This window comes from Haliotis rufescens, unplaced genomic scaffold, assembly GCF_023055435.1.
Source record: "Haliotis rufescens isolate VD_foot unplaced genomic scaffold, xgHalRufe1.0.p SCAF_3, whole genome shotgun sequence".
Classification (NCBI taxonomy): Eukaryota; Metazoa; Mollusca; class Gastropoda; order Lepetellida; family Haliotidae; genus Haliotis; species Haliotis rufescens.
Genome location: NW_025964001.1, coordinates 59171541 through 59190827, shown reverse-complemented (window position 1 = coordinate 59190827; position 19287 = coordinate 59171541). Strand labels below are relative to the sequence as shown.

The 19287-nt window shown below is 44.7% G+C and overlaps 2 protein-coding genes across 4 annotated transcripts in view; both read right to left on the bottom strand.

Moving 5' to 3' along the window:
* Positions 1-468: 468 nt before the first annotated feature.
* Positions 469-7804, bottom strand: LOC125384409. The gene is made up of 4 exons (XM_048403464.1): positions 7748-7804; positions 4824-5604; positions 1554-3263; positions 469-485 (listed from the first exon to the last, which is right to left on the bottom strand). Exons 1-4 carry the CDS (start codon positions 7802-7804, stop codon positions 469-471), a joined length of 2565 nt encoding a protein of 854 aa, XP_048259421.1.
* Positions 7805-10306: 2502 nt separating this feature from the next.
* The window catches only part of LOC124151108 (hypoxia-inducible factor 1-alpha-like), a 92218-nt gene continuing 83237 nt past the window's right edge, over positions 10307-19287 (bottom strand). For 2 of the 3 annotated variants that reach the window (XM_048403168.1, XM_048403169.1), the window contains exons 13-15: positions 18469-18707; positions 16200-16417; positions 10307-12710 (exon numbers count right to left, since the gene is read on the bottom strand). In XM_048403168.1, the coding sequence (XP_048259125.1) occupies positions 12555-12710; positions 16200-16417; positions 18469-18707 (613 nt within the window). In that variant the 3' untranslated portion in view covers positions 10307-12554. The remainder of the gene's footprint in view (positions 12711-16199; positions 16418-18468; positions 18708-19287) is intronic. The other variant, XM_048403170.1, reaches the window with a different exon arrangement.

Genomic DNA, 19287 nt, shown 5'->3' with positions numbered 1-19287 from the left:
CTCTTAAAACAGTGTTTTAGTAATGACGGCGCACCAGCTTATTATAAGATGACTAGGTCACGTGTGCAAAACAATATTCACAAACCAAGAATAACTATTATTTGGGCGAATCCAGGATTCGAACACATGACTAGCTGATCCCGTCACGGACAGGGGGCGCAACTCCACATATAAATCACGGATGGTGGACTAAAAGATTGCTGAAGTGTTTTGGCAAGAGAGTTAACATGATGGGTAATCTCCCACTGAAATTATATTTATAAATATCATCAAACATTGACATCAGTAGTTGGTTATGAAAAGTAGGGTTTGTTGAATTCAATTACCTTGATATCGACCAGGCATTAAAACTTTTGTTTACTCCAAAATATATTGACACCATCTGCTTGGTAACCAATAAACCATTTACATGGTGTAGAGCTAGTTCTAAATGCAAGGGAAGCAACTCTGCACAGTAATAGTGTCAGTTCAGATCACTGGGTGACCTGAAAGATAAGGAGGTTCCATCATGGAAGTTTGACCATTATGCGAGGTGCTCCGGGTCGAGAGCATCCCCTAAGCATGACCCTTGTGCATACTGCTATGTTGGCACTTGTAGTACAATATGTGTCCCTTGTGGTCTTGCTGATCTGGGGTTAGAATTTATCTTCAGCAACCCAAGCTTGTCCTCATATCCCAGTTGTGTAGAATGATGCTCGAGATGTCAATCACTGGATTGTCTGGTTCTTGGGACAGCTTCTTGTGCTAGGAACGAATTTGAAATCTGTTTTATAGGGTATCTTCTCTGTATCCCTTGTGTCCTTTCTTGCTGTACATCAGTAGCTGATATATGTTATAACATTAATCTATGAGTGTCCCTGAGGTGAATCTGCGGATGTGTCTCCCAGTTAGATGTATTCCCTAGGTGTATATCTTCCAGGGTTGTCTCCCAGTAAGGTGTATTCCCTAAATGAAAATGTCAAAAACTAAAATGAAACCACAGAAAATTATTTCAACCGCGATGATAATATTTCCACCGTGGTGGAAATAGTTTTCACCGCGGTGGAAATAGTTTTCTGTATTTTCATTTTAGTTTTTGACATTTTCGCTTTTGTTTTTGAAATATTCATTTTAATTTTTGACATTATCGTTTTTGTTTTTTGACATTTTCATTTTAGTTTTTGACATTTTCGTTTCACTTTTCTGCGATTCAATATCTTCTTTACACATGATTTATCACATATTTGTATGACAAATCGAGTTAATTTGCAAAAGGTAACGACAAAAGTAAGTGAAATATCTAAATATGGAAAAACAGACTCCATGTCTCTTATGGGCCACCGTACTTATTGGCCACCGTACTTATGTGCCACCTTAACTAGGTGTGTATCTTCCAGAGTTGTACCCCAGTTAGGTGTGTCCCCTAGGTGTGTGTCTGATTTTGATTTGATTTAAACATATTTATTCACAAGGAGTGAACGGGATTGGGGGACAAGTCCTTCCAACTTAGAATGCCCTCTCCCTGGTATTTACAAAATATTCACAATTTCAAATTCAATATATATGCATAAAACATATGTGTGTGTCTTCCAGAGTTGTCTCCCAGTTAGGTGTGTCCCCTAGGTGTGTGTCTTCAAGGGTTGTCTCCCAGTTAGGTGTATCCCCTAGGTGTGTATCTTCAAGGGTTATCTCCCTGTTAGGTGTGTCCCCTAGGTGTGTATCTTCAAGGGTTGTCCCCCAGTTAGGTGTGTCCCCTAGATGTGTATCTTCCAGGGTTATCTCCCAGTAAGGGGTGTCCCCTAGGTGTGCATCTTCAAGGGTTGTCCCCCAGTTAGGTGTGTCCCCTAGGTGTGTGTCTTCCAGGGTTGTCTCCCAGTTAGGTCTGTCCCCTGGGTGTGTATCTTCCAGGGTTGTCTCCCTGTTAGGTGTGTCCCCTAGGTGTGTATCTTCCAGGGTTGTCTCCCTGTTAGGTGTGTCCCCTAGGTGTGTATCTTCCAGGGTTATCTCCCTGTTAGGTGGGTCACCTAGGTGTGTATCTTCCAGGGTTGTCTCCCAGTTAAGTGTGTCCCCTAGGTGTGTATCTTCAAGGGTTGTCTCCCTGTTAGGCGTGTCCCCTGGGTGTGTATCTTCCAGGGTTGTCTCCCTGTTAGGTGTATTCCCTAGGTGTGTATCTTCCAGGATTATCTCCCAGTTAGTTGTGTCCCCCAGGTATGTATCTTCCAGGGTTGTCTCCCTGTAAGGTGTGTCCCCTAGGTGTGTATCTTCAAGGGTTGTCTCCCTGTTAGGCGTGTCCCCTGGGTGTGTATCTTCAAGGGTTGTCTCCCTGTTAGGTGTATTCCCTAGGTGTGTATCTTCAAGGATTATCTCCCAGTTAGTTGTGTCCCCCAGGTATGTATCTTCCAGGGTTGTCTCCCTGTAAGGTGTGTCCCCTAGGTGTGTATCTTCAAGGGTTGTCTCCCTGTTAGGCGTGTCCCCTAGGTGTGTATCTTTCAGGGTTCTCTCCCTGTTAGGTGTGTCCCCTAGGTGTGTATCTTCCAGGGTTGTCTCCCTGTTAGGCGTGTCCCCTAGGTGTGTATCTTCCAGGATTGTCGCCCAACAAGGTGTATCCCCTAGATGAGTATCTTCCAGGGTTGTCTCCCTGTAAGGTGTGTCCCCTAGATGTGTATCTTCCAGGGTTGTCTCCCAACTAGGTGTGTCCCCTAGGTGTGCATCTTCCAGGGTTGTCTCCCTGTTAGGCGTGTCCCCTAGGTGTGTATCTTCCAGGGTTGTCTCCCTGTTAGTTGTCTCCCCTGGGTGTGTATCTTCCAGGGTTGTCTCCCAACTAGGTGTGTCCCCTAGGTGTGTATCTTCCAGGGTTGTCTCCCTGTTAGGTGTGTCCCCTAGGTGTGTATCTTCCAGGGTTGTCTCCAAACTAGGTGTGTCCCCTAGGTGTGTATCTTCCAGGGTTCTCTCCCTGTTAGGTGGGTCACCTAGTTGTGTATCTTCCAGGGTTGTCTCCCAGTTAGGTGTGTCCCCTGGGTGTGTATCTTCCAGGGTTTTCTCCCAACTAGGTGTGTCCCCTAGGTGTGTATCGTCCAGGGTTGTCTCCCAACTAGGTGTGTCCCCCAGGTGTGTATCTTCCAGGGTTGTCTCCCAGTTAGGTGTATTCCCTAGGTGTGTATCTTCCAGAGTTGTCTCCCTGTTAGATGTATTCCCTAGGTGTGTATCTTCCAGGGTTATCTCCAAGTTAGTTGTGTCCCCTAGGTGTGTATCTTCCAGGGTTGTCTCCCTGTTAGGCGTGTACCCTAGGTGTGTATCTTTCAGGCTTGTCTCCCTGTGAGGTGTGTCCCCTAGGTGTGTATCTTCCAGGGTTGTCTCCTAACTAGGTGTGTCCCCTAGATGTGTATCTTCCAGGGTTGTCTTCCAACTAGGTGTGTCCCCTAGGTGTGTATCTTCCAGGGTTGTCTCACAGTTAGGTCTGTCCACTAGGTGTGTATCTTCCAGGGTTGTCTCCCAGTTAGGTGTATCCCCTAGGTGTGTGTCTTCCAGGGTTGTCTCCCAACTAGGTGTATTCCCTAGGTGTGTATCTTCCTGGGTTGTCTCCCAACTAGGTGTATTCCCTAGGTGTGTATCTTCCAGGGTTGTCTCCCAGCTAGGTGTGTCCCCTAGGTGTGTATCTTCCAGGGTTGTCTCCCTGTTAGGCGTGTCCCCTAAGTGTGTATCTTTCAGGGTGGTCTCCCTGTGAGGTCTGTCCACTAGGTGTGTATCTTCCAGGGTTGTCTCCCAGTTAGGTGTATCCCCTAGGTGTGTGTCTTCCAGGGTTGTCTCCCAACTAGGTGTATTCCCTAGGTGTGTATCTTCCTGGGTTGTCTCCCAACTAGGTGTATTCCCTAGGTGTGTATCTTCCAGGGTTGTCTCCCAGCTAGGTGTGTCCCCTAGGTGTGTATCTTCCAGGGTTATCTCCCAGTTAGTTGTGTCCCCTAGGTGTGTATCTTCCAGGGTTATCTCCCAGTTAGGTGTGTCCCCTAGGTGTGTATCTTCCAGGGTTGTCTCCCTGTTAGGCGTGTCCCCTAAGTGTGTATCTTTCAGGGTGGTCTCCCTGTGAGGTGTGTCCCCTAGGTGTGTATCTTCCAGGGTTGTCTCCCTGTGAGGTCTGTCCCCTAGGTGTGTATCTTCCAGGATTGTCTCCCAGTTAGATGGGTCCCCTAGGTGTGTGTCTTCCAGGGTTGTCTCCCAACTAGGTGTATTCCCTAGGTGTGTATCTTCCTGGGTTGTCTCCCAACTAGGTGTATTCCCTAGGTGTGTATCTTCCAGGGTTGTCTCCCAGCTAGGTGTGTCCCCTAGGTGTGTATCTTCCAGGGTTATCTCCCAGTTAGTTGTGTCCCCTAGGTGTGTATCTTCCAGGGTTGTCTCTCTGTTAGGTGTGTCCCCTAGGTGTGTATCTTCCAGGGTTGTCTCCCTGTTAGGCGTGTCCCCTAAGTGTGTATCTTTCAGGGTGGTCTCCCTGTGAGGTGTGTCCCCTAGGTGTGTATCTTCCAGGGTTGTCTCCCTGTTAGGCGTGTCCCCTAGGTGTGTATCTTCCAGGATTGTCTCCCAGTTAGATGGGTCCCCTAGGTGTGTATCTTCCAAGGTTGTCTCCCAACTAGGTGTGTCCCCTAGGTGTGTATCGTCCAGGGTTGTCTACCAACTAGGTGTGTCCCCTAGGTGTGTATCTTCCAGGGTTGTCTCCCAGTTAGATGGGTCCCCTAGGTGTGTATCTTCCAAGGTTGTCTCCCAACTAGGTGTGTCCCCTAGATGTGTATCTTCCAGGGTTGTCTACCAACTAGGTATGTCCCCTAGGTGTGTTCCTCCCTCGGTTGTCTCACAGTTAGGTCTGTCCACTAGGTGTGTATCTTCCAGGGTTGTCTCCCAGTTAGGTGTATCCCCTAGGTGTGTATCTTCCTGGGTTGTCTCCCAGTTAGATGTATCCCCCAGGTGTGTATCTTCCAGGGTTGTCTCCCAGTTAGATGTATCCCCCAGGTGTGTATCTTCCAGGGTTGTCTCCCAGTTAGGTGTATCCCCTAGGTGTGTATCTTCCAGGGTTGTCTCCCAGTTAGGTGTATCCCCTAGGTGTGTATCTTCCTGGGTTGTCTCACAGTTAGATGTATCCCCCAGGTGTGTATATTCCAGGGTTGTCTCACAGTTAGATGTATCCCCCAGGTGTGTATCTTCCTGGGTTGTCTCCCAGTTAGGTCTGTCCACTAGGTGTGTATCTTCTAGGGTTGTCTCCCAGTTAGATGTATCCCCCAGGTGTGTATCTTCCAGGGTTGTCTCCCAGTTAGATGTATCCCCCAGGTGTGTATCTTCCTGGGTTGTCTCCCAGTTAGATGTATCCCCCAGGTGTGTATCTTCCTGGGTTGTCTCCCAGTTAGATGTATCCCCCAGGTGTGTATCTTCCAGGGTTGTCTCCCAGTTAGGTGTATCCCCCAGGTGTGTATCTTCCTGGGTTGTCTCCCAGTTAGATGTATCCCCCAGGTGTGTATCTTCCAGGGTTGTCTCCCAGTTAGATGTATCCCCCAGGTGTGTATCTTCCTGGGTTGTCTCACAGTTAGATGTATCCCCCAGGTGTGTATCTTCCAGGGTTGTCTCCCAGTTCAGTTCGTTATGCTACGTGTGTGTCTCACAGTTATGTCCACTAGGTGTGCGTCTCACAGCTGTGTCCACTAGGTGTGTGTCTCACAGTTATGTCCACTAGGTGTGCGTCTCACAGCTGTGTCCACTAGGTGTGTGTCTCACAGTTATGTCCACTAGGTATGCGTCTCACAGCTGTGTCCACTAGGTGTGTGTCTCACAGTTATGTCCACTAGGTGTGCGTCTCACAGCTGTGTACACTAGGTGTGTGTCTCACAGCTGTGTCCACTAGGTGTGTGTCTCACAGTTATGTCCACTAGGTGTGCGTCTCACAGCTGTGTACTCTAGGTGTGTGTCTCACAGCTGTGTCCACTAGGTGTGCGTCTCACAGCTGTACCCACTAGGTGTGTGTCTCACAGTTACGTCCACTTGGTGTGTGTCTCACAGTTATGTACACTAGGTGTGTGTCTCACAGCTGTGTACACTAGGTGTGTGTCTCACAGCTGTGTCCACTAGGTGTGCATCTCACAGCTGTGTCCACTAGGTGTGTGTCTCACAGTTACGTCCACTAGGTGTGTTTCTCACAGCTGTGTCCACTAGGTGTGCGTCTCACAGCTGTACCCACTAGGTGTGTGTCTCACAGTTATGTCCACTAGGTGTGCGTCTCACAGCTGTACCCACTAGGTGTGTGTCTCACAGTTATGTCCACTAGGTGTGCGTCTCACAGTTATGTCCACTAGGTGTGCGTCTCACAGCTGTACCCACTAGGTGTGTGTCTCACAGTTACGTCCACTAGGTGTGTGTCTCACAGCTGTGTCCACTAGGTGTGCGTCTCACAGTTACGTCCACTAGGTGTGTGTCTCACAGCTGTGTCCACTAGGTGTGCGTCTCACAGTTATGTACACTAGGTGTGTGTCTCACAGCTGTGTACACTAGGTGTGTGTCTCACAGCTGTGTCCACTAGGTGTGCATCTCACAGCTGTGTCCACTAGGTGTGTGTCTCACAGCTGTGTCCACTAGGTGTGCATTTCAAAGCTGTGTCCACTAGGTGTGTGTCTCACAGCTGTGTCCAATAGGTGTGCATTTCAAAGCTGTGTCCACTAGGTGTGCGTCTCACAGCTGTGTACACTAGGCATGTGCCTCGTAGTAGTGTCCACTAGGTGTGCGTCTCACATCTCTGTACACTAGGTGTGTTTCTTACAGTTATGTACACTAGGTGTGTGTCTCACAGCTCTGTACACTAGGTGTGCGTCTCACAGCTGTATCCACTAGGTGTGCATCTCACAGCTGTATCCACTAGGTGTGCATCTCACAGCTGTGTACACTAGGTGTGTGTCTCATGGCTGTGTCCACTAGGTGTGCGTATCACAGCTGTATCCACTAGGTGTGCATCTCACAGCTGTGTACACTAGGTGTGCGTCTCACATCTGTGTCCACTAGGTGTGTGTCTCATAGCTGTCTCCACTAGGTGTGCGTCTCACAGCTGTGTCCACTAGGTGTGTGTCTCATAGCTGTCTCCACTAGGTGTGCGTATCACAGCTGTATCCACTAGGTGTGCATCTCACAGCTATGTCCACTAGGTGTGCATCTCACAGCTGTGTCCACTAGGTGTGTGTCTCACATCTGTGTCCACTAGGTGTGCGTCTCACAGCTGTCTCCACTAGGTGTGTGTCTCACAGCTGTGTCCACTAAGTGTGCGTCTCACAGTTGTGTCCACTAGGTGTGTGTCTCATAGCTGTCTCCACTAGGTGTGTGTCTCACAGCTGTGTCCACTAAGTGTGCGTCTCACAGCTGTGTACACTAGGTGTGTGTCTCATGGCTGTGTCCACTAGGTGAGTGTCTCACAGCTGTCTCCACTAGGTGTGTGTCTCACAGCTGTGTCCACTAAGTGTGCGTCTCACAGCTGTGTCCACTAGGTGTGTGTCTCACAGTTATGAACACTAGGTGTGTGTCTCACAGCTGTGTCCACTATGTGTGCGTCTCACAGCTGTGTACACTAGGTGTGTGTCTCATGGCTGTGTCCACTAAGTGTGCGTCTCACAGCTGTGTCCACTAGGTGTGTGTCTCACAGTTATGAACACTAGGTGTGTGTCTCACAGCTGTGTCCACTAAGTGTGCGTCTCACAGCTGTGTACACTAGGTGTGTGTCTCACAGCTGTGTCCACTAGCTGTGTCTCACAGTTGTGTCCACTAGGTGTGTGTCTCCTAGGTGTGTCCCGAGGCCTATATTCCCCATGTCTGTCTCCCAGGTGTGTTCACTAGGTGTGTGTCTCCTAGTTGTGTCCCGAGGTCTATATTCCCCATGTCTGTCTCCTAGGTGTGTTCACGAGGTGTGTGTTTCCTAGTCGTGTCCCGAGGGCTATATTCCCCATGTCTGTCTCCCAGGTGTGTTCACTAGGTGTGTGTTTCCTAGTTGTGTCCCGAGGGCTATATTCCCCATGTCTGTCTCCCATGTCTGTCTCCTAGGTGTGTGTTTCCTAGTTGTGTCCCGAGGGCTATATTCCCCATGTCTGTCTCCCAGGTGTGTTCTCTAGGTGTGTGTTTCCTAGTTGTGTCCCGAGGGCAATATTCCCCATGTCTGTCTCCCATGTCTGTCTCCTAGGTGTGTGTTTCCTTCTTGTGTCCCGAGGGCTATATTCCCCATGTCTGTCTCCCAGGTGTGTTCTCTAGTTGTGTGTTTCCTAGTTGAGTCCCGAGGACTATATTCCCTATGTCTGTCTCCCATGTCTGTCTCCTAGGTGTGTGTTTCCTTCTTGTTTCCCGAGGGCTATATTCCCCATGTCTGTCTCCCATGTCTGTCTCCTAGGTGTGTGTTTCCTAGTTGTGTCCCGAGGGCTATATTCCCCATGTCTGTCTCCTAGGTGTGTACACTAGGTGTGTGTTTCCTAGTTGTGTCCCGAGGGCTATATTCCCCATGTCTGTCTCCCAGGTGTGTCCCGAGGGCTATATTCCCCATGTCTGTTTCCTAGGTGTGTACACTAGGTGGGTGTCTCCTGGTTGTGTCCTGAGGGCTATATTCCCCATTTCCGTCTCCTAGGTGTGTACACTATGTGTTTGTCTCCTAGTTGTGTCCCGAGGGCTATATTCCCCATGTCTGTCCCCCAGGTGTGTCCCGAGGGCTATATTCCCCATGTCTGTTTCCTAGGTGTGTACACTAGGTGGGTGTCTCCTGGTTGTGTCCTGAGGGCTATATTCCCCATTTCTGTCTCCTAGGTGTGTACACTAGGTGGGTGTCTCCTAGTTGTGTCCCGAGGGCTATATTCCCCATTTCTGTCTCCTAGGTGTGTACACTAGGTGGGTGTCTCCTGGTTGTGTCCCGAGGCCTATATTCCCCATTTCTGTCTCCTAGGTGTGTACACTAGGTGTGTGTTTCCTAGTTGTGTCCCGGGGGCTATATTCCCCATGTCTGTCTCCCAGGTGTGTTCACTAGGTGTGTGTCTCCTAGTTGTGTCCCGAGGGCTATATTCCCCATGTGTGTCTGCCAGGTGTGTACACTAGGTGTGTGTTTCCTAGTTGTGTCCCGAGGGCTATATTCCCCCATGTCTGTCTCCCAGGTGTGTGCACTAGGTGTGTGTCTCCTAGTTGTGTCCCGAGGGCTATATTCCCCATTTCTGTCTCCTAGGTGTGTACACTAGGTGTGTGTTTCCTAGTTGTGTCCCGGGGGCTATATTCCCCATGTCTGTCTGCCAGGTGTGTTCACTAGGTGTGTGTCTCCTAGTTGTGTCCCGAGGGCTATATTCCCCATGTGTGTCTGCCAGGTGTGTACACTAGGTGTGTGTTTCCTAGTTGTGTCCCGAGGGCTATATTCCCCCATGTCTGTCTCCCAGGTGTGTGCACTAGGTGTGTGTCTCCTAGTTGTGTCCCGAGGGCTATATTCCCCATTTCTGTCTCCTAGGTGTGTACACTAGGTGTGTGTTTCCTAGTTGTGTCCCGAGGGCTATATTCCCCATGTCTGTCTCCTAGTTGTGTCCTGAGGGCTATATTCCCCATGTCTGTCTACCAGGTGTGTACACTAGGCGGGTGTCTCCTGGTTGTGTCCCGAGGGCTATATTCCCCATGTCTGTCTGCCAGGTGTGTCCAATAGGTGTGTGTTTCCTAGTTGTGTCCTGAGGGCTATATTCCCCATGTCTGTCTCCCAGGTGTGTACACTAGGTGTGTGTTTCCTAGTTGTGTCCCGAGGGCTATATTCCCCATGTCTGTCTCCCAGGTGTGTCCCGAGGGCTATATTCCCCATGTCTGTCTCCCAGGTGTGTCCCGAGCGCTATATTCCCCATGTCTGTCTCCCAGGTGTGTCCCGAGGGCTATATTCCCCATGTCTGTCTCCCAGGTGTGTCCCGAGGGCTATATTCCCCATGTCTGTCTCCCAGGTGTGTCCCGAGGGCTATATTCCCCATGTCTGTCTCCCAGGTGTGTCCCGAGGGCTATATTCCCCATGTCTGTCTCCCAGGTGTGTCCCGAGCGCTATATTCCCCATGTCTGTCTTCCAGGTGTGTCCCGAGGGCTATATTCCCCATGTCTGTCTCCCAGGTGTGTCCCGAGGGCTATATTCCCCATGTCTGTCTCCCAGGTGTGTCCCGAGGGCTATATTCCCCATGTCTGTCTCCCAGGTGTGTCCCGAGGGCTATATTCCCCATGTCTGTCTCCCAGGTGTGTGTCTCCCAGGTGTGTCCCGAGGGCTATATTCCCCATGTCTGTCTCCCAGCATCATGAAGCCGCTGCATAACAACACCACTAACACTGGAATAAAGATGACTTTATTTCTATCATAATAATACCATTAATAACACACTGTGTCAAATATTTGTAACAAAATGCATCTGAAAAATATGGGAGAATATTAAAAATATGCGAGTATAAGTGAAGCTCTCTGTTGCGAGAGTGATTTCAAAACTTTTCTTAACATGACCAAATTGAAACAACTGTGAGAAATCTATGTTTTACATATATTCAAGTACAATTGTAACAAATCTAAGTTGTATTTCAAACCATGTCCATTAAAAAATACTCCACTCTCTCCAATACCAACATCATGAAAATGTGAATTTTCAAAACATTAAAAAATTACAAATTTTTCAATTCTGTAGCATGATCTGAAGAATAATATTGCCAATATCAGAGTGAATAATCCATGATCAATCACTGTGTCCAACAGACTCAGCCACATTCTTGATAGCATACACTACAGAACATAGCAACAACTTGTTAACAGCAACGCTGATGTGATGTGGGATGAGATGAGACTAGATCAAGTCAAAGTTAAGTATATGAGATTTGAACTACAGGGAAGAACTGTTCTGTCATTCTTGTGCTGTTTTCCATGAACTTTTATATCAGCTGCGTATCACCTCCCAATACTTCATTTTGATTGGGTGAAATTCAGGCATATTAATCATGTGTTGTTTCCATGGTAATGCTGGCAGTGAGCTTGGTCCCACTACACTCCAATAAAAACCACATTCTGTTCTACGAATCATTCTCTTTTTTTTTGACATTTTCAGTATAATATTTATATATATTTCATAATACAACAAATAACAATACGATAATGCCTGTTTGACATGAATCCGCCAAACCAGACACAGAATGGCACAATGGTGGTCAAATATGTGATTAAGATTCTTTTTAAAGCACATCAACATGCTCTATACATATCCAGAACCACAATGCTGGACCCCGTTCCGCAAAGTGATCTTAGCACTCAGGCGATCGTTACTCTACACTTTAATTTAACATCAACTTAAGACAGTTGTAATGATTAAACCGCATTGTTGGTTCACCAAACTATATTAGTGCTAAGACGATCCTCTCCTATAAGTCTATTCAAAATAGACAAGATCCCTTTGTGGAACAGCGTCCTGGTCAGCTATGAAAACAGTCTATCAGCAGAAACAATTAAATGTCAGTCATCCTCAGAAATTGGATTTTTTAAAACTTGTCCAGAGGAAACTTTATTTCACTAGTCCTCTGAGATTGTAGCTAGTCCTGCTAGATCGAGACGAAAATGTTTAATATTTTTACATTTTCAATCAGTTTTATTCAGTTTCAATGATTTGAAAAATTGATGCAATGATACACCAACGAGGGCTACCATCATTGGAGGTTCACTTGTCCTCGGCACCATACAGTCTCGGCTAGCAGACGTGTGAATTTCAAAGGCTGTCATATCATTTACAAACAAGACAGCACACATTACATAAAACACATCACAAGGCTGTCTGAATATTTGTAAAGTTCGACTTTAGTGTACATTTCTTAAGATAAACTGCCCTATGTTATTTCACGTCTTACTGGGCTTAAAATGTAAAGAAGCTGAACACAATTTTACAAAACAAAGCAAATAATTTAATTCTGAATTTTAATCGTTTTTCTGTTAAAAAACATTTATCTGTTAACCGGAGGTCTTGGAAATTAAGTATAAAACATAAAAAGGTTGTGGATGATGGATGGACAATAGAATGGACGATGTCCCAAATGTTCATGGACCGTCTGTCCAATTTATTTGGAAAAGAATTCCTCTTCACCTATCTCACATCAACTGTCGCTGATGCAAAAAGACGACAAAAAATTTCTTTGTGCACGAAATGACCCATCCATGGTCATAATGAAAGCGAAATAATGATTCTGTGAAGCAAAAAAGAAAGTCAAGAGATTAAACCTCTTGTTGAAACAAATCCACTCTGCAGTCCAATGAACAAGAACACTTTCCTATATAGCGAAAGTGTCTGCAGCAAAATACCAATAAAACACATGACATGATTACACAGGAAACCATCAAGAATAAGTAAACCAATATTAGTGCCTGTTTACACTGGCTAGGGAAGATAATCAAATCTCATTTATCCAAGAAGTCTGCCCCGGGGCAGTCTATCGTACTATCCTACAAGCGTGCAGATCAGTGCTAACCAGAAGCTGCACAATCGGGGGCAAGTTGCTTCCCCGTGTCTAAGTCGTGTTCCCACCTCGTAGAGGTCGAGGTTGCCACTTGACTACATGACGGCCGCCAGGTTGCGCTTGTTGAGCCGACAGTCCGCATCAAGGGCTTGTCGCAGATCCTCGCCTTGCAGAAGACGTTGAGATTGCACGGGGGCGTTCACTTCACAGTCTTGGCGAGTCAAGTCCGTGAACAAGGTATCATGTTTCAACTGAAATAAGAAAATGAACAGAACATGGTTAAAGGAGTGAGTGAGTACGGTTTTACGCCGCTTTTAGCAATATTCCAGCAATATCACAGTGGGGGACACCAGAAATTGGCTTCACACATTGTACCCATGTCGGGAATCGAACCCGGGTCTTCGGCGTGACGAGCGAACGCTTTAACCACAAGGCTACCCGACCGCCCCTGGTTAAAGGATAACGTTGCTTTGAATCCCAGGTAAAATCGTTTCATTTCCTGGTTTGCCACTGCTATACCTCTGTAAATGTTTGTAAATGTCCGAGATCTGCAACACGCCTGGCTTTTCTCCAACATTCTGCTGACATGATGCATGGTATAACCAATACCCTTCTCTAAGTGCTGTTAACACCAAGTCTAAACGGATATGGAGATATCTATTTAGTCAATGAATAAAATCTGTTTAATGCTGAAGTAGGTACTATAACCTGTATGTAACTGAGTGAGTTGGGTTTTAACACCACTTTGAACAGTATATCACGATTAATAGCTAAAGTGGATAGAATTATCCTTAAACTGCCTGCATGTTATCAGAAATGAGCGGGCCACTGTAATTTGATAATGCCCTCTTATTGCTTGACAACGGGCCACTATCATGCCTGCTGTTCATTCGACAGCACTCGCCTCTTTCCGTAACCTGCAAGAAGACTCATCCCCCTATCGATGAATGTTATGTGCGAAAATACGACAAACCAATCCGAATGCGCGTATGATTCTTCGTCAAAGAATCCCTCAGAAATAAGTTTTGATTTTACATATATCTTGCATCTAAAACTATACCCAAGGCACAGTTAAATGTGTTCAATCATATTGTATAATTCCACATGTCCCGATGTGCTTTAAATTGCATCTGAAATATATATAATTTATGGGTAAATACATGTGAACCATAACGCGACGAGTTGACAATTATTTTAGGTATGCCCGTTTGCGCAAAGACGGAACCCGATCGCAAAAATGGCCATGAGAGGGGCATCCGGAATAACACGAGTTGGTCACGAATGGCCTGCTGTTAGGTGACATCACGTTCAATAGTGACGTCATCAGGTTTGCTCGGTGACATTTCCATAGTTGTAAAAGTGGGTCAGTGACATTCATTGATTGCAGTAAATTTTTCAAAACCGATATTGTGATTTATTTTCATTTGATAAATTCTATCCATTTTAGCTATAGAACGGTAAAGCTATTTTTCAGGACATCATCATTTGCAGAAGCCCTTATAGCATCAGCACAATATGAGGGAAGGAAACCGAGGAGAAGATGGTCTTACACCCCCCAAGCACCTGAGAGTCTTTAGTTCTGGGGGGTGGTCAGGTACCCTAGTGGTTAAAGCATTCGCTCGTCACGCCGAAGACCCGGGTTCGAATCCCGACATGGATACAATGTGTGAAGCCCATTTCTGGTGTCCCCCACTGTGATAATGCTGGAATATTGCTAAAAGCGGTGTAAAAACCAAACTCACTCACTCACTCGTGTTCTGGATGATGACCCAACTGTGCCTACTTTATGTAAATGAAAGGCATCTGACCAAACATATTGCAATGCACAAGCATTTGGCTGGTAGCTATTTTGGCTACTTGGCTCAAGTACAGACTAAATAGTTGCAAGAACAACCGGGCTCTGCTTTGTCTCTTCCATTGTTGTTGCAACTACACTTTTATACACAGTGACATCCAATCTTTGTTCTCCATGCAATGGGCTAAACCCCACGAAGATGACCTAAAGTTTTGTTTGTTTGTTTATTTGTTTGTTGTTTAATGTTGCACTCGGCAATATTCCAGCAATATGACGTCCGTCTGTAAATAATCAAGTCTGGACTGACAATACAGTGATTGACATCATGAGCATCGATCCACCCAATTGGGATACCATGACATGCATCAACCAAGTCAGCAAGCTTGACCAGCCAATCCAATTAGTCGCCTCTTACGACAAGCATAGTCACCTTTTATGGCAAGCATGGGTTGCTGAAGGCCTATTCTACTCCGGATCATCACAGTTCTTGACCTGACGTAATATCTCCAGAAAATCAAGGCGATTCCCCAGGATTTTATATATCCATCCCGAGGAATGTTGTACATTATCTGTGGGATTTCCCCCTCCACATTAACTGTCCTGTTACTAGTGCCTGTTTCTTGGGTAGGAACCCGTACACAGCGCAGGATATTTCAGTAATGATTCTTATCATGTTTCCACTTTGGCCTCATGAAAAGTGGGAATAGGTTTTGACGTCATGCTTTGGCTGTGTGGACCATAGTATGTTTAGTTATAGTGGCTGTGTGGAACAAAGTATGTTTAGTTTTAGTGGCGGTGGCTGTGTGGAACATACAGTCAAGTCCCGTTAATCCGACATCGATGGTTGCATATGATTATGTCGGATTAACGAGTATGTCGGATAAACGAAATTAAGTAGTATCAACGTTCGTGATCGAAAATCGGACAACTACACGATGGATATAAGGATTCAAACACGTAATAAAAAAAATAAAATAAATATTAATATTGTTATGTTACATTGACTGTAGACTGAGTTAATCTAAGCATGTGATTTATCTTGTTTTCTTTTTATTTAAAGCATTAATTGTTTATTGTTAAGCAAGTTTATCTCTGCAGCCGTTGTAATATGCAGCTACCAGCCAATTCGTCTCGCATCAAAAACATGGGCTGCGTACTCGCGGGCAGATGACCAGGGAGTACGCTGATGACTGTGTCGGATAAACGAGACTGATTAAAGAGTGATTTCGGTAATTCGTTGCAAATTAGGTGTGTCGGAGTCGGAGTGCGAGACTGTCGGATTAACGGGTCTAAATAGCACTGATTTAATCGGTTCCCATCATTAGCGTCGGATAAAGCCGATTGTCGGATTAACGAGTGTCGGATTAACGAGACTTGACTGTAGTATGTTTAGTTTTAGTGGCTGTGTGGAACATAGTATGTTTAGTTTAAGTGGCTGTGTGGAACATAGTATGTTTGGTTTTAGTGGCTGTGTGGAACATAGTATGTTTAGTTTTAGTGGCTGTGTGGAACATAGTATGTTTAGTTTTAGTGGCTGTGTGGAACATAGTATGTTTAGTTTTAGTGGCTGTGTGGAACATAGTATGTTTAGTTTTAGTGGCTGTGTGGAACATAGTATGTTTAGTTTAAGTGGCTGTGTGGAACATAGTATGTTTAGTTTTAGTGGCTGTGTGGAACATAGTATGTTTGGTTTTAGTGGCTGTGTGGAACATAGTATGTTTAGTTTTAGTGGCTGTGTGGAACATAGTATGTTTAGTTTTAGTGGCTGTGTGGAACATAGTATGTTTAGTTTAAGTGGCTGTGTGGAACATAGTATGTTTAGTTTTAGTGGCTGTGGGGAACATAGTATCTTTAGTTTTAGTGTTCTTAAATATTAAAATGAAGGAAAGAGATTCATATCTTTCTATCTCTTTTAGTTGTCTCAAATTTTCAAGTTCATTCTTACCCCACGCATTCGTTGGAGAGTTGAGTTGACTTTGTAACCATGGTTACGGTCTTCACCGGTGAGTAATAAATTAAGTAATACGCTTTCCTTGGTGGGCAAACCTTCTGGAAGACAAAATGGATTTACGCTGAAGCGACAGCTTTTGCCCGGTATCATGGACCTCATGGGCGGAGGCGGCAGCAACAGCGTTTGGAATTGCCTGCTTGGAGTGGGCATGACTGAAAGAATAAACAGTCTCCAAGAACCTGGGACAACCATCACTTGTCAGAATGGTGAGTTTTAAAGATGCAGGGATTATCGGCATGCCAAGGATTCAAGCCAAGACAGCGTTGCCATGGTTACTGACAGTGATAGCATTCATTATTGTTATATTTTTAGGTCATTCGGGTGAGTCAAAAGGTTAAGGTTAGTCAACCAATTTGCTATATGTTTCCATGGTTACTTACAGGAATGGCATGATCAACATTCACAAGTGTCAAAAAGCTTAGGGTAAGTAATAATAGTGGCAGGCATTCCAAAGGCTGTTACAAAGGTTAACATCATTCAACAGCATATATAACAATAATAGGATCAAGTCATCATTTGTAAGACATATAGTGAGAGAAGCTTTGACTCTCCTGCAGTTTCACACCTTGTCATGCAAGCCTTCAACATCACAGTGCACATATACATCAAGCCTGCTTCAGAAGGAGGCTTGAACAAGCACTCCTCCGCTCTCCCATGTTCACTACATGCTGGGGGATGCAAGTCAACGTGCAATAGTGCTAGTGTGCTAAATTTAAACTTCACTCACAATAACATATGTACAGTAAAATACGGTTATAACGAACTCAAAGGGACCACTAATTTTAGTTTGTTATAACCGTAGTTCGTTATAAGCATATATACATCAAATGGCCGGGACTAAAAAATAAGTTCCTTATATTGGTCAGTTCATTATAAACGTGTTCGTTATAACCGTAGTTTATCGTACCTAAAAACCGTTAAGCACCGCTTACAAAATAACTCCATAAAAGTAGCCATTTCTTGAAAGTGTATATACTGTGTTAATTTGTTTTTGACACTTAGTGACATACTCAATAGAGAAACTGAAATCAATCATCAAGTTGCTATAGCTCCATGGTAGCAGTTATTGGACTACGCTTTCCAATGCTTCCTCTGAATCTCTGCATCATGAAATCGGATGCAGTGCTTGTGACAGTCTAGAGGGGATGGCGCTTCCCTTTTAACCAGGTGCATATTATACAAACACACCCCAAATTGCTTTTTTTATATGAAATATTCAACTTCATAATGAAATCAGAGTAATGTATGATTTGATACAAATTTGAAAAACTCAAGGTTGAAAACGATATTCATACACAAACACTGTCTGAATTTAAAACATTTCACAATTTCACAGGCTATCAAAAATTCAACTGTCCATTTGTTATTTGAGGAGGTGGCTCAGACCTTATCGAAAAACATAATTCGTCCCAAAAAATGCTTGAAATATATTAATTATGCTTCAGACTGACATGTTGCAAGGTGTTAATAAAAATTGACATCACAGGGATTTATCTGGGATTCCAAACTGTTATTTTGCTCAAAATTGGGATAAGTCTGCATTTTAGAGAGTTATTTTAACATTGCATTTAATACAATAATGAACACTAACCAGTTTCTCCTTTCTGGTTCTGTTATCAGTGATATACAAGTCACCATGACAATGGTCATAACTACGGTATATTTACAAGGTGTCGGAACTTCTTTCCCCAATAGACAATAAAATTGGACTTTTTACTGATAATTGCTGCAGACATGGCGCCGAATATCGGCCTCTGAGCAGGTCTAGATAAATCCCTGAATCAATCAATGACATTTCAAACACAACTTCACATGAAGCATAAAAGTCTTCATTTACCTCCACAGAGAATAATCTTGTTGTCCAATCTATTTCATACAAATATATAGAGAATCTCACCCGAGTGTCTTTTGATATCAAATATATCAACACGAGTTGATAAAAGAGGAAAATTTTTGAGGATTATTGCCACTTTTATCAAGGAGAATTGATATATTGGATATCAAAACACACTCGGGTGAGATTTTATTTATCATCCAATATCATTCTTCCAACTTTTTTGCAGCGATAACAGTGTAGATATCGCTTGATCTCATCCAAGCGATATCTCCTGTGGGAGCCAGTTTGGGAGTTTTGGATGGTAAATGTACTTAGATACATAACTTGCAACCTATAAGTGTTAAACAGCTTCCGATAGTCACTCACCTCCAAGCAAGGGTCTCGGATCATTCCGCTTTACTGCTTTTGCAACAGGAGGCCCTTTTTCAAGGCTATTCATGTCCAGAGGTCGTTTGACTTGCAGTAACATGGTGTCAGGCGGCTGCTTTATGCTTGCTACCACAGTACTCCCTCCGATCATGTCTCGAACACTCGGTTGCATGGGGCAGCGGGGGATCTCGAAAGCATTCTTGTCCATGAACACGGACTCAGTCCGGCCGAAAAGTCTACAAAACATGCTGATGAATTAGTTACAAGTATCATTGATATCAGTGAATGAAAATAGGTGATTTTGGAAGTAACAATGGCATAAGGACAAGTGTTATTCCAAAGCGTGGATCAGTGCTCATGATATCAATCACTGGTCCTGACTCGATTATTTACAGACTGCTGTCAAAAACTGGAAAATTGCTTGGTCCGGCATCAGACCACAAACAATCCATCAATATTCCTTATATATGATAATAATCTCTATTTATCATTTAACAAAAGCATTTATCCATGACATAAGCCTATGACATAAAAACATGTATGTCATACCCCAATGACATAAGTATGCAAATTAGATATGCAAATTAGATAACCGGAAGTGGGACTTTTTTCGCCGGTGCACGTGAGTAGGTGTTTACAAACAACATGGATACCTTTGATGTTGGAGACATTATTTCAATTATTCTGCAAAAGTGTGTTCAAGTATTTTGTTTAAAATAATCCGAGGAACTTTTTTTCTCAGCGAAGGAATATGTCATAAAGGAGTTAAGAGGTTGTTTATTTTGGTTTACACGGCTATGGAAAACATGTATCACT